We start from the raw sequence: 14,064 nt of genomic DNA, 5'->3' as shown, positions 1-14,064 counted from the left end.
TTCAAATCTCTCTAACCATTTGGTATGTGATATTTGGAATGGTGGAAAGAAGTATATACAGCTTCATCTTCATTTGTCCAGCGTTTCTTTAGCAGAAGACATTAAAGGACAGATCATGCTCAACAGCAGATGGACCAGCTGGCCATGAACTGTCAGATTAGCTAAAAAATGTTCTGCTTTGATCATTAAACACCTTTAGTTTCTTTAAAAACAAATCTCTAAAATGCACATTTTCAAACAAAATGACAAAGTCCCTACAAATGTTGTCTCTAGGAAATGAGAAACTTGGGAGGAAACATTTATTTTCCCCCTGATAGGATCTTTCTTTATATAGTTACAAGATTCCAAATCATACTCTATGAAGTAAGATTGTCGGTCATTTTTTGCATGTAGACAAAGATCTTGCCTTGGAGGGATAAAGCATATTTACGTACTCACCACTGTCTGAGATTAAATTTCATGTTTGAGAAACAATACATCTCAGACAATACTTTATAAAAACTCATTAAAGGCAGATTCAATTGCAAAATGATGCATTGATGTCTTTTGATAAAATCATTCCTCTATTACCATCTCACAAACGACAATCTTCCATTTTACCTGATACTGCAAATATCATCCCAATGACCTCTACTTAACCTTCAGTAAGTAAATATGCAAGAACTGATTTTGGTCAAACAAGCAATGATGTTAATTGTATTGGAAACCCGAGGACAGCAGACGTATGATATTGACCAGGAAGACAATCCTCTTGTTTCACAACCACTCAAAGTCCACTCAACATTAATTCTTGTTGCCATCGGTATCAAGCAGTCTGATCGGACATACTTAGTGCAATCAATTGCAGCATAGCTTGGTCCGTCTGCTTCATTCTTTGTGCGCCTGCTGCACCATTGTGTGTCCACTACAACAAGTCTACAGCTTTTGGCGGCTTTGTCTGCCTAGATTGACATTCAAAGTTGATAAACGCTACCAGGACATCCATTTTGAGTTCGCGCACAATAAAAACTCATTAACTTGTGTAGATGCCTGAACTGAAAATGGAGAATACCTGTGACAAATATGTATTGCTCTGTGTCCCACGTCAGACTCCACATATATGGGTTAAGTTGGGTATTGTCACCTTTGAAGTCAGTACCATCAGCTGTAATTGGGCTTTGCTCGACTAATATTAACTATTTGTCGGGGACTAGCTGCGGGCAAACAGGGAAAATTACATTTTCTAAAAGTGATGGACACAGATTTCCGTGAAATTGGTAGCAGTCCGTTCACAGACCAGCCAGCAACAAACATCACGCTTGCTCACTGACCTGAGTGGTATTGAGTGATATGGTAGATGGAAGGCCAAACTGCTGCCTAATTCAGCTGGAAGGATGGTTTGTGTGGATGGGTGGTTGATGATGGATGTTTCGGTTGGATGTTCTGGTGAGAGGATGGATGTACATGGATGGATGGTAGATGGCAGAATGGTTCAGATGGAAGGATGGTTAGTGTGGATGATAGAAGATGGATGGATGGTAGATGGCAGAATGGTTCAGGTGGATTGGTGGTTAGTGAGGATGATGGATGGTAGAAAGAAGAATTGTGAAGGATGGTTTGTGTCAATGGGTGGTTGATGATGGATGTTTCGGGTGGATGTTCTGGTGAGAGGATGGATGGATGGTAGATGGCAGAATGGTTCAGGTAGATGGGTGGTTAGTGTGGATGATGGAAGACAGATGGATGGTAGAAAGAAGAATTGTTCAGGTGAATGGATGGTTAGTGTGGATGATGGATGATTGATGGATGGTAGAAAGAAGAATTGTGAAGGATGGTTTGTGTCAATGGGTGGTTGATGATGGATGTTTCGGGTGGATGTTCTGGTGAGAGGATGGATGGATGGTAGATGGCAGAATGGTTCAGGTAGATGGGTGGTTAGTGTGGATGATGGAAGATAGATGGATGGTAGAAAGAAGAATTGTTCAGGTGAATGGATGGTTAGTGTGGGTGGATGGAACATGGATGGTTCAGGTGGATGGTAGATGGTAGATGGAGTGAGTGAGTGAGTTTAGGTTTACGTCGCACTCAGCAATATTCCAGCTATATGGCGGCAGTCTGTAAATAATCAAGTATGGACCAGACAATCCAGTGATCAACAGCATGAGCATCGATCTGCACAATTGGGAACCGATGACATGTGTCAGCCAGAGAACCTGACCACCCGATCCCGTTAGTCGCCTCTTACGACAAGCATAGTCACCTTTTGTGGCAAGCATGGGTTGCTGAAGACCTATTCTACCCCAGATCTTCACGGGTCGATGGTAGATGGAAGGATTATTAGGATGGATGGACTTTCTGTGTTGATGGATGAGAGATGGAAGGGTGGTTAGGAAGGATGGATTACTGGAACATGCTGATGGATAGATTAATGGGACTGATTAGGGCAATGGATGTATAGACAATTACAACACTGACCAAATTTATCAAATTGGAATCTATATAAATATCTGCCATATATGGACGATAACATTACAACCAAGATAACCCATCCCCTTACTGTGTTACATTATTGCAATTTCTTCAACTCCGTATACATTATGACACACAGGAAGACCAGGACGACCTGCTGGACTAGCAGACAGATGGCTCCGGCTCCAGGACACCTAGACAGAGCCTGTTCTGGTCACACTTGTGTCCCTGGTGGTGACACAATTGTGTTACCCTCTTGTAACCTTATTGCTGCAGTCAAGGGAGAGTCCAGGTCCCTGCCAGGAACAGTTATAACAACCGTAACAGCTAGCAGCAAGGCTAACACATACACATTGTAATACAACGCCCATAAAAGACAGTTATTACAATTTGGAACATTAGTATGACAATGTTGAACTGTGCCAGGGAATAAAGGTCCCATATGCAACCCCTAGTGTCACTGGGGTTATTGTGTCAAGTCTTCGTCACACGATAACACCTTGTCAGTCCTGGTTGGAATTAGACATCCGGCTTTGTCACTTTGAAAAATTAACAAGTCAGTGTAACAGTCAGTTTGTACAGAATACATTCAACTGTCATGCGAGGATGATTTAATAAAACAATTACACTCAAAATTGATTGAATTCAGTTCATCAGATAGAAATTTGAAAGAAAAAAATCAATCACACTAGTTTGAAAATGCATTTTATGGACAAACCACCAATGAAACCATGCACATTAGACATTCAATAAACATGATTTACTGGAAGAAGATTTCATGTTTTTTTCCAGTTTTATTTGTCAATTCTGGCTAAATTACTCCAAAAAGTGTCCTATGAATATGTATAAAGCATAAAAATGATGATAAACTTGATAGGCTTGATGAAGGTGATGACACAAGCATTTATGCATCAGTCAACACAGGGAATTAGATGAGCTGGGAGATACGGCGTTGACTTGACACTGATTTATATGGACTGAGTGGGATATGTTGAATAAACCTGGGACTCAAAACACATCAATTGAAGTGAGCGAACAGGCTTTTATCACAGTGAGTGAGTGAGTGAGTGAGTGAGTGAGTGAGTGAGTGAGTGAGTGAGTGAGTGAGTGAGTGAGTGAGTGAGTGAGTGAGTGAGTGAGTGAGTGAGTGAGTGAGTGAGTGAGTGAGTGAGTGAGTGGGATATGTTAAATAAACCTGGGACTCAAAACATCAATTGAAGTGAGCAAATAGGCTTTTACCACATGTTATCCTGTACCCACATAAGACACTGTTTTGTTTAGTACCACGTTAAACAGTATTTAGTAAGGGCATAATGTGAGCTTAACTCCAGAAGTAAAGCCAGGTCTGAGATCATTACCACTTTAGTCTTTGTTTGTTGTCTAATGCCGCACTCAGCAGTATTCCAGCTATATGGCAGCAGTCTGTAAATAATCGAGTCTGGACCAGACAATCCAGTGATCAACAGCATGAGCATCGATCTATGCAATTGGGATAGGATAACATGTGTCAACCAAGAAAGCAAGTCTGACCACTCGATCCTGTTGTTACTTGTCTCTTATGACAGATTATGCCTGATCCTAGGTCGTTGTCGTCATACCCTTAATTGGGGAAACCTTTCTGGTGTTTCAACCCACTATCACACCTTTTTGACTCACCTGCAACAGTGCACTGACAATTGTGATGACACAAGCAACCCATAAAGTAAAAGTGAAAGGAAGGTGAAGTTTGATGTTTGCTGGCAAGATCAACAACCCTGGTTTAAATTTCCACATGTGAAGACCATTTCTGGTGCCGCCAAGGTTGACATATACAGCAACTCATTCATTCAATTAAAAATACTTGTGAGTGAGGTTAGTTTTATGGTGCACTCAGCAATATTCCAGCTATATAGCGGTGGTCTGTAAATAACCAAGTCTGGACCAGACAATCCACTGATCAACAGCATGAGCATCGATCTACCCAATTGAGATACGATGACATGTGTCAACCAAGTCAGCAAGCCTGACCACACGATCCAATTATTCGCCTCTTAGGACAAACATGAATTACTGAAGATCAATTCTAATCCGGATCTTCATGGGTCTAAAAATACTTGTAAAATAAATATGAATGCAAATATGTAAAACATGGAGAGGAGATCAAGACTAACATTCTACATTCTTTATTCATACAAGGGGAGTGGGGTAGTGTAGTTGTTAAAGCAATTGCTTGTCATGCCAAAGGCCAAGGTTTAATGCCCTACCTGGACACGATAAGGGACGCTAATATCTTGTGTTTCTGACCATGAAATTGCTGAAATATTGCTACGGCAATATTTATAAACTGACTCACTTACTCACACAGCCATTGTTGCCATAATGGGCCAGACACAAAGATGCCCAAAACTAAAACACCTGGAATGTGTAACAGAAATAGCCAACAACATAATTGTCTGGCGAGGTTACATCTCATTGGGTATAACCAGATACTGATGGGTTATAATATTCTGTCTGATGACTCTATAACGATCAGACGTCTGCTGGAATTCCTGTCCAGTCCTTATATGGACGTCACTGCACTGTCAAACTAACTATGCTAATATTGACATTGCGAGGCATATGTGAACAGAGCTGGTCTATAAACTACTCGTCCTCCATATGATTGGGCCGTAGAAACACTCAAGATGTTTCCCTACAACATCTTCAAACATCAATATCCGGTTTTATCCAGTTTGATTTTTTAAATCTGAAAAAAAGCCAGACATTATCATGTCTGGATAATATCCTCTTCTCATGTCTTATAGGTTAATTAATACACAAATCCCATTTTCAGGTGTCTCTGATAAAAACATAAAATTAATAGCTTGATGCCATTTGCACGTGCCTCTTGTAGCATGGTTCATAGGTATCAAATTTTCTTCCAACCGATTGGATGATTTTTCATGCATTTTTTCTCCGGTAGGTATGAATGATTAATCCAGCATTACTCTCCTCGCATCAAAATTGGTAAATGAGTGACGCAAAATTGAGTACCCAGTAAATGAGCCAGCAGCCAGCTCTGAAGAGAGAACCTTTGCTGCTGTAATGTCTTGCGTAGCCTATAGGTCCTCGCACCACAACCCACACCTTCCTTCATTAATCTGTCAAATTATTGATCAAATTCAAAGTTTCCAAATGCATGGAGTCTGTCCCTCCTGAAGGCATCTCTAATACTATTCCCCTGCAACTGGTTAAAACTGGCTGTCAAGATACAATTTTCTTTCCACTGGTAAATTATGTCTGTCACTTACTAAATTTCTTCTTGATGGATTACTTGTTCTATAATTGAAAACAATGTAAACAGGATTTCCAATTGATTAATATTTTTTTCAATACATGGAATTAGGGTTTATTTTAACTTAAAAAAGATTATTAGCAACAGAATAATTTTACAGAGCTTAACATCATTTCAGAAAGATTGCATATAGAAGCCATTACAACTAGGAGGTGTATAAAAAGATACGAACACTGACAGTCTGATAAACTGGCAAGTCAACTGTATATTTCAAACTGTGTGTACAAAGGGAAATAACTCTATGTGAGCGCTTTCATTTACTCATGGGCTTCAAACATGCAGGTATGTAATAGTTAAAATTCATGATCATAATAATAAATAATACATTTAACCCAAGATCATTTTGTTAATTCTACATTGGTTGACTTGCTGAGGTATTTCAGATATCTAATATTGTTTTCATATAAAGCCATGTTGATTGAAGATACAGGAATGCACTTGACTATCTTTTTGAAAGGAGGATATACACTGAACAATGTTTGTGGTCTTTGATTTATAGGACCATTACGGGATTTTGTTGGAATGAAATCATTTCCTGCATCTTATCACGGCCATTATGTTGCTATGACTGACTGACTGAGTTTGGTTTTACGCTGCTTTTAGCAATATTCCAGCAACATCACGGCGGGGGACACCAGAAATGGGCTTCACACATTGTACCCTTGTGGGGAATCGAACCCGGGTCTTCGGCGTGACGAGTTAACCCCACTAGGCCACTGTGGCTTTGTCTTATCAGGGCCATTGTCTTATGTGGCTTTGTCTTATCAGGGCCATTGTCTTATGTGGCTTTGTCTTATCTGGGCCATTGTCTTATGTGGCTTTGTCTAATTGGGGCCATTGTCTTATGTGGCTTTGTCTTATCAGGGCCATTGTCTTATGTGGCTTTGTCTTATCTGGGTCATTGTCTTATATGTGGCTTTGTCTTATGTGGCTTTGTCTTATCTGGGCCATTGTCTTATGTGGCTTTGTCTTATTGTAGCCATTGTCTTATGTGGTTTTGTCTTATCTGGGCCATTGTCTTATGTGTGGGTTTGTTTTATCAGGGCCATTGTCTTATGTGGCTTTGTCTTATCTGGGCCATTGTATTATGTGGCTTTGTCTTATCTGGGCCATTGTTTTATATGTGGCTTTGTCTTATCAGGGCCATTGTCTTATGTGGCTTTGTCTTATCTGGGTCATTGTCTTATATGTGGCTTTGTCTTATCAGGGCCATTGTCTTATGTGGCTTTGTCTTATTGTAGCCATTGTCTTATGTGGTTTTGTCTTATCTGGGCCATTGTCTTATGTGTGGGTTTGTTTTATCAGGGCCATTGTCTTATGTGGCTTTGTCTTATCTGGGCCATTGTATTATGTGGCTTTGTCTTATCTGGGCCATTGTCTTATATGTGGCTTTGTCTTATCAGGGCCATTGTCTTCTGTGGCTTTGTCTTATTGTAGCCATTGTCTTATGTGGTTTTGTCTTATCTGGGCCATTGTCTTATGTGTGGGTTTGTTTTATCAGGGCCATTGTCTTATGTGGCTTTGTCTTATCAGGGCCATTGTCTTATGTGGCTTTGTCTTATTGTAGCCATTGTCTTATGTGGTTTTGTCTTATCTGGGCCATTGTCTTATGTGTGGGTTTGTTTTATCAGGGCCATTGTCTTATGTGGTTTTGTCTTATCTGGGCCATTGTCTTATGTGTGGGTTTGTTTTATCAGGGCCATTGTCTTATGTGGCTTTGTCTTATCAGGGCCATTGTCTTATGTGGCCTTGTCTTATCTGGGCCATTAATTGTCTTATGATGGCCTTTATTCTGGGCTTTTGTCTTTTGAGGGCACCATGGGTTCACCATGAAAACCTTTTCAATATACAATGGTCATCTCTGTCTAACATATACAGTTATTAATGATTTGTTTGTATTTCACCTCAATTTGTTCTATTTCCATGTATCAACTACAGACAGTGAGCTGAACATCTGCCCTAAGTCAGCACTGAATGACTTCTGCCCAAGTGAGTGACGACGACATGAAAAACAACACCCTCTACCTGTGTGCCATGCCTGAAACTACCTGGCAATTACACCTGACAACATCGTTAATCACAGGTAACAAAATGGGTTTCAGTTGTTCAGGAAATGCAGACTCTATAAATAATGTTGCCAGTTGCAGCAAGATACGGTCATTAGTTTACAAATTATATCACCAGGTTTTTTTTCTCAAACAAAGGCAGTAACAAGAAAGGTACAATTAACGGAACAACCATGACAAAGCATTTCACATGCATGTGAGAATAAAAATTACACCATTCATTGGCTCAAACAAAATAAGCGTACAATAAATGTTTGTCAGAATCACATCGTCTTTCATCGCCTTTAGAAAATGGGAGTCACAATCACTCACTGCATATTATATCTTACACTTTTTTATTTAAACATATTTATTTTCCAATGAAAGGAACCAGACTGGCTAACAAACACAAGCTTATGTGAATACCTACCGCTCCGGGATACAATGGAAGAATAAACATGCTATGATGAATGTACAATGTGAGTGAGTGAGTATAGTTTTCGCCGCATGTATTCCAAATATGAAAAAATAATGCTCATCTGGACCAAACATTATAGTGATCAACATGAGCACGATCTTATTTTCAACCAACATGTGTCAACCAAGTCAAAATTTATGACCACCCGATCCCGTTAATTAGCCTCTTCTACAAGCATAATCGCCTTTTATGGCAAGCACATGGGTTGCTGAAGACCTATTCTACCCGGATCTTCACGGGTCTGTACAATGTGAATGATATATAAATGTTACAAAAACGAAATATAATGCTCATCATTGTTAAACATTATAAGTCATATAACAAACTATTTTCAATCAAATCTGCCTGTTAAATATATAAAAGAGTGAACCGAAATTAAAAGTTAAACTTTTTAAGGGAAGGGAGAGGGTGTGAACATTTACCCAGTTTGGGATCATTATTTCCTTTTTCTTTACATTAGAGCAAATGAGTTATTACTGTTATTTATATTTATTTCAGTATCATCTAATTAAAAAAGGTTTCAATAATTGTTCTAATTTAAACAGCAAACATAGTAGAAGTCAACAATTCTTACAAAATATTCTCAATATTCAGTCTGAATTTAAATTTCCTTTGTGAAATTTATGGGGTTATGACCCATTTAAAAACTTTTGTTAGTATTTCAGATTTTTTGGTATCAAATATGCATGAGTTACAGACCATGTAGAATCCTGTGTGTAAGTGTGCATGTCATGTGTTTATTCTAAAAAAGTAAACATTCATTTCCTTTCCTGTTATTGATCAAGCTTGTACATTTTTGTTTATGAACTACTGATTTTCTGCAAGTATAATGTGTTTTTTGTTATAAGTGACATTTTGTGTGGAACATATTAAATAGTAATCAACATTAGTATTTCATAGAAGTAACATTTTTAATGACTTTCTAACATTCAATACTTAACCTTCAGTGTTTTTTTATTCAAGTGACATTTTGCAAGATTTCTTTATTACCTAATCCTTAGTGTTATTTTCTTAGAGTGACATTTTGTGAGACATTTAAATCAGTAACGGTGTTAGTCATGTGAACATTCAGTATGCAGGATACTGATTGGTGCACAACTAATATTTTTCCATGTCAGTGTGATTTGTTTTCGAACATCCAGGCAAACAGGTCAAGTGTTTATTATCATCAAGTGCGTTTTCTTTGACAAAATATCAATTCCAGAATGTGACAGTCAGGTTATAATTAGACTGTCCCGCCCAGCTGAGTTGGCCACAGACAAAGCGGGTGGTCAAGTGAAGTGGGCAGCGGTCAGCACAAAACACAGTTGAAGGACGGAAGCCAGTGGGGATTAAAAAAACGTCCCTCTAATGAGAGAAAATATTGACCAACTATGGCTGTGGCTGTCCACTCCACTTGACGTGCCACATTGCTCACTTCTTGATTGGGACTGGAAGTGACATGGTGGAGGTCAGATGTGGAGTGCATGCTGGATGACAATGAAGAATGACAATTGTGGAACGGTGAGAGAGAAAGGAACAAAACACAAGAGGCACAGCAACTCTATCCATGAACCTTAACACAAGTGCTCTACCCAAGATCCTCCACTACAACCATTCTACCCAAGATCCTCCACTACAACCATTCTACCCAAGATCCTCCACCACAACCATTCTACCCAAGATCCTCCACTACAACCATTCTACCCAAGATCCTCCACTACAACCATTCTACCCAAGATCCTCCACTACAACCATTCTACCCAAGATCCTCCCAAGATCTACCCAAGATCCACTACAACCATTCTACCCAAGATCCTCCACTACAACCATTCTACCCAAGATCCTCCACCAACACAACCATTCTACCCAAGATCCTCCACTACAACCATTCTACCCAAGATCCTCCACTACAACCATTCTACCCAAGATCCTCCACTACACTACAACCATTCTACCCAAGATCCTCCACTACAACCATTCTACCCAAGATCCTCCACTACAACCATTCTACCCAAGATCCTCCACTCAACCATTCCCTCCACCCAAGATCCCCAAGATCCTCCACAACCATTCTACCCAAGATCCTCCACTACAACCATTCTACCCAAGATCCTCCACTACAACCATTCTACCCAAGATCCTCCACTACAACCATTCTACCCAAGATCCTCCACTACAACCATTCTACCCAAGATCCTCCACTACAACCATTCTACCCAAGATCCTCCACTACAACCATTCTACAAGATCCCAAGATCCTCCACTACAACCATTCTACCCAAGACCCAAGATCTCCACTACAACCATTCTACCCAAGATCCTCCCACTACAACCATTCTACCCAAGATCCTCCACTACAACCATTCTGCAAGATCCTCCCAAGATCCTCCACTACAACCATTCTACCCAAGATCCTCCACTACAACCATTCTACCCAAGATCCTCCACTACAACCATTCTACCCAAGATCCTCCACTACAACCATTCTACCCAAGATCCTCCACTACAACCATTCTACCCAAGATCCTCCACTACAACCATTCTACCCAAGATCCTCCAAGATCTCCACAAACCATTCTACCCAAGATCCTCCACTACAACCATTCTACCCAAGATCCTCCACTACAACCATTCTATCCACTACCCAAGATCACCAAGATCCACCACAACCCAAGATCCTCCATTCTACCCAAGATCCTCCACTACAACCATTCTACCCAAGATCCTCCACTACAACCATTCTACCCAAGATCCTCCACCACAACAACCATTCTACCCAACCACACAACCATTCTACCCAATCCTCCACCACAACCATTCCTCCTACCAAGAGCTCTCCACAACACAACCATTCTACCCAAGATCCTCCACTACAACCATTCATTCTACCCAAGACCCTCCACCAACACCTCCACCACCAATCATTCTACCCAAGATCCTCCACCACAAACCATTCTACCCAAGATCCTCCACCACCAACACAAGCCATTCTACCCAAGATCCTCCACTACAACCATTCTACCCAAGACCCCCACCAACACAAACCCAAGATCTGCCCTACAAGATCCTCCACTACAACCATTCTACCCAAGATTCCCCTCCACCATTCAACACAACCGCTCTACCCAAGATCCTCCACAACTCACACATAGCTTGAAAACAAATGATTTTTCAAATATCAGATTAATCATTCTATCCCCAAATAGTACTCATGTTTCAGAGCCCTGTGTGCTGTGCTCAGTAAAGCGTGTATTCACCTTAATAACCTCCATGTCAGTAGCTGTGTTTTCACTTTTTATTCAAAAGTAGTTTCACAAAGCTAAAACAAACAACTCTAATGATAATCAATAACCATTTCAAATTTTTCACTTGAATAAACTGAAGAAGAATGTTTTTATTCTGTAATTGATCACCAGCGTCTTGACATTATGGCCTACAGAGCCAGTAAAACAACAAAACAAATTGGTCTGTCCATACCATATAAAAATGTTCAAATGCAAATGACTTCACAATAATTTTGAAAACCATGTAGCAATTTTCTTGAGGTCGGAGCAAATGTTTTATGGCACCTTGATGAAGCACAACGGAGAATGTGACATTTCCCATAAAGCATCTGCAATGACCTTCCGAGACCTCAGAGGACTATATACAGCCGCAGTAGCTACTCAGGGACAGACACTGGCTCACGGCACAAAGACCAGATGATCAGGAATGGATTATTGACCAAATCTCGATGGCTAGCTGACAAGTGTCTCTTTGGACTAATAGACTGGTCAGTCCCTGCGGACACAATGTCTGAGATGATTGCACACTGGTCACCTCCCTGGGGACAAGGGACAGATGTCCACAACAATGGCAATGTGGGCTAGGTCAATATTGATTATTATTCCACGCTTTAAAAGGTCATATCAGAAGCTATTGCAGTGCCTATGAATATACGACTTGTTAACAAGTTAGATGATATCACAGGCCTTACAATATTTGAGGCATTGAATCATTAGCTATCAAATACTCTGGAAAAGTCTTTATCATTTTCGGTTCCATTACTGTGCCATTTTTAAACCATTACTTTAAACTATCACTGACCTGACCCTGATAATGCTTCTGTGAAAATTAAGTCAAATGTGTGTAAAGTTATGAAATTGCATATAGTACACTGTTGTACATACCCCTTTACAAAACACTGTCAGATTTCTGGGGATGAGCTCTTCCACATTCTTCAGATGACTTTATCTGAACACTGAGATACTGTAACAAATGTGTTCACCTCAGAATGAAACAGATTAGAAAAAACATTCATGCAGTTTCCATGCTTGTTGAGCTAACATTGTGAGAGTGAGTGAGTGAGTTAGTATTATGCAGATTTTAGCAGTATTCCAGCAATATCTTGACAGGGGACACAGGAAATAGGCTTCACACATTGTACCCATGAAGGGAATCGAACCCGAGTCTTCGGCGTGACAAGCCGACACTTCAACCACTTGGCTACCCCACCGCCTATAACATTGTGAGATATCTGTGCAGGTTGGATGAGTGAGTGAGTGAGATTTACTGCTGCTTTGTACACCACTACATGTCCGCAGGCAAGATGACATTGATAATATAAAATTGTTTCAGTGATCATAATTCAAACATTGATTAGTTCCTGTAACATACACAAGTGTGGCAACAATGTAGTGAGACAATGTTGAAATGCCATTGGTTGGTTACATTTATTCACTGCTCACTAACTTAATATTGACTGCTGACTGTAACGTTCATTTTTAGGTTTAGTAATCTGTAAGAGTACTGAAGTTTGATTCATAGCTGACACAGTGAGGTTAATCTTCTTTGAGAGGAGGCATTTAAAAAGTGAGTGAATGAGTTTAATTTAAAAATGAGTTTGAAATTACTTAAATTAAGGACTGCCTCTGTGGCCAAGTAGATAGAGCACATGCCTGGAGAGTGAAAGGTTGGAACCCCATCCATCATATCAGTGAGTGAATTTGGTTTTACACCGCTTTTAGCAATATTCCAGCAATATCACAGCAGGGGACACAAGGAAATGGGCTTCACACATTGTACCCCTGTGAGGGATTGAACCTGGGTCTTCAGCGTGACAAGCGAACGCTTTAACCACTAGGCTACCCCATTGTCCCAGAGGCATTAATTAAGAAATTGGAGTAGTAAGGAAGGACAATGTGTTAGAACCTACACCGAAACTTCGCTCTCACTGCAATAGAAAAGTTGTTCAGCCATAGATCGTTGTCCTTCTTGTTCATATAAGAATATAATGTAGATGAGAGTTAAAGTCTCCTTGGGGTGTCCACTATAGTCATTCATTTGTAGTACAGAATTTATTACTTGCATGAATTTTATATGATAATGTGTTAAAGTAGCCCGGTCCTTGGACCTCTATTTTATCAACATTTATCCAGATATCAAAATATGTTTCTCATTATTCTGTGGCAACCAAAGAATGTATTTGCATTTATTACACGCTCGAGGAAGATACTGCAGTGTAATATATTTACGGCGATATTACACTAGTGTAATACCGCTAGACGTATGACGTCATAATGGTTCACAGTTATGACGTCACAATGCTAATACCTCTGTCACAATTGTATTAGACCTTACTTGACTCGTGGAAAGCTGAGAGTCATCTCACTTCGTAGGCAGTTTCTATCAGTTTATGTTGGAGAGTAATAAACAGAATACTAAACTTGCTTCCGTGAAATACCATATTTATTAAACTCGTGAAAGATTTAGCATCAAACTCGCTTTCGCTTGTTTGATACCAAATCATTAACTCGTTT

The 14,064-nt window shown here is 39.9% G+C and overlaps 1 protein-coding gene across 1 annotated transcript; it reads left to right on the top strand.

The window, feature by feature from the left end:
* The first annotated feature begins 9,833 nt into the window (after positions 1 to 9,833).
* Positions 9,834 to 11,423, top strand: LOC124269821 (mucin-2-like). The gene has a single exon (XM_046704855.1). It carries the CDS (start codon positions 9,834 to 9,836, stop codon positions 11,421 to 11,423), a length of 1,590 nt encoding a protein of 529 aa, XP_046560811.1.
* The last annotated feature ends 2,641 nt before the right edge of the window (positions 11,424 to 14,064 follow it).

The sequence above is a fragment of the Haliotis rubra genome, unplaced genomic scaffold, assembly GCF_003918875.1.
Source record: "Haliotis rubra isolate DU_JTF1 unplaced genomic scaffold, ASM391887v1 Scf148, whole genome shotgun sequence".
Taxonomy (NCBI): Eukaryota; Metazoa; Mollusca; class Gastropoda; order Lepetellida; family Haliotidae; genus Haliotis; species Haliotis rubra.
Note: the sequence above shows the minus strand (reverse complement) of the source record. Positions and strands in the feature narration are given on the sequence as shown.

Bases quoted from the DNA above. Each gene is read 5' to 3' on its own strand.
- LOC124269821 (XM_046704855.1), top strand. From the start codon at position 9,834: ATGAACCTTAACACAAGTGCTCTACCCAAGATCCTCCACTACAACCAT.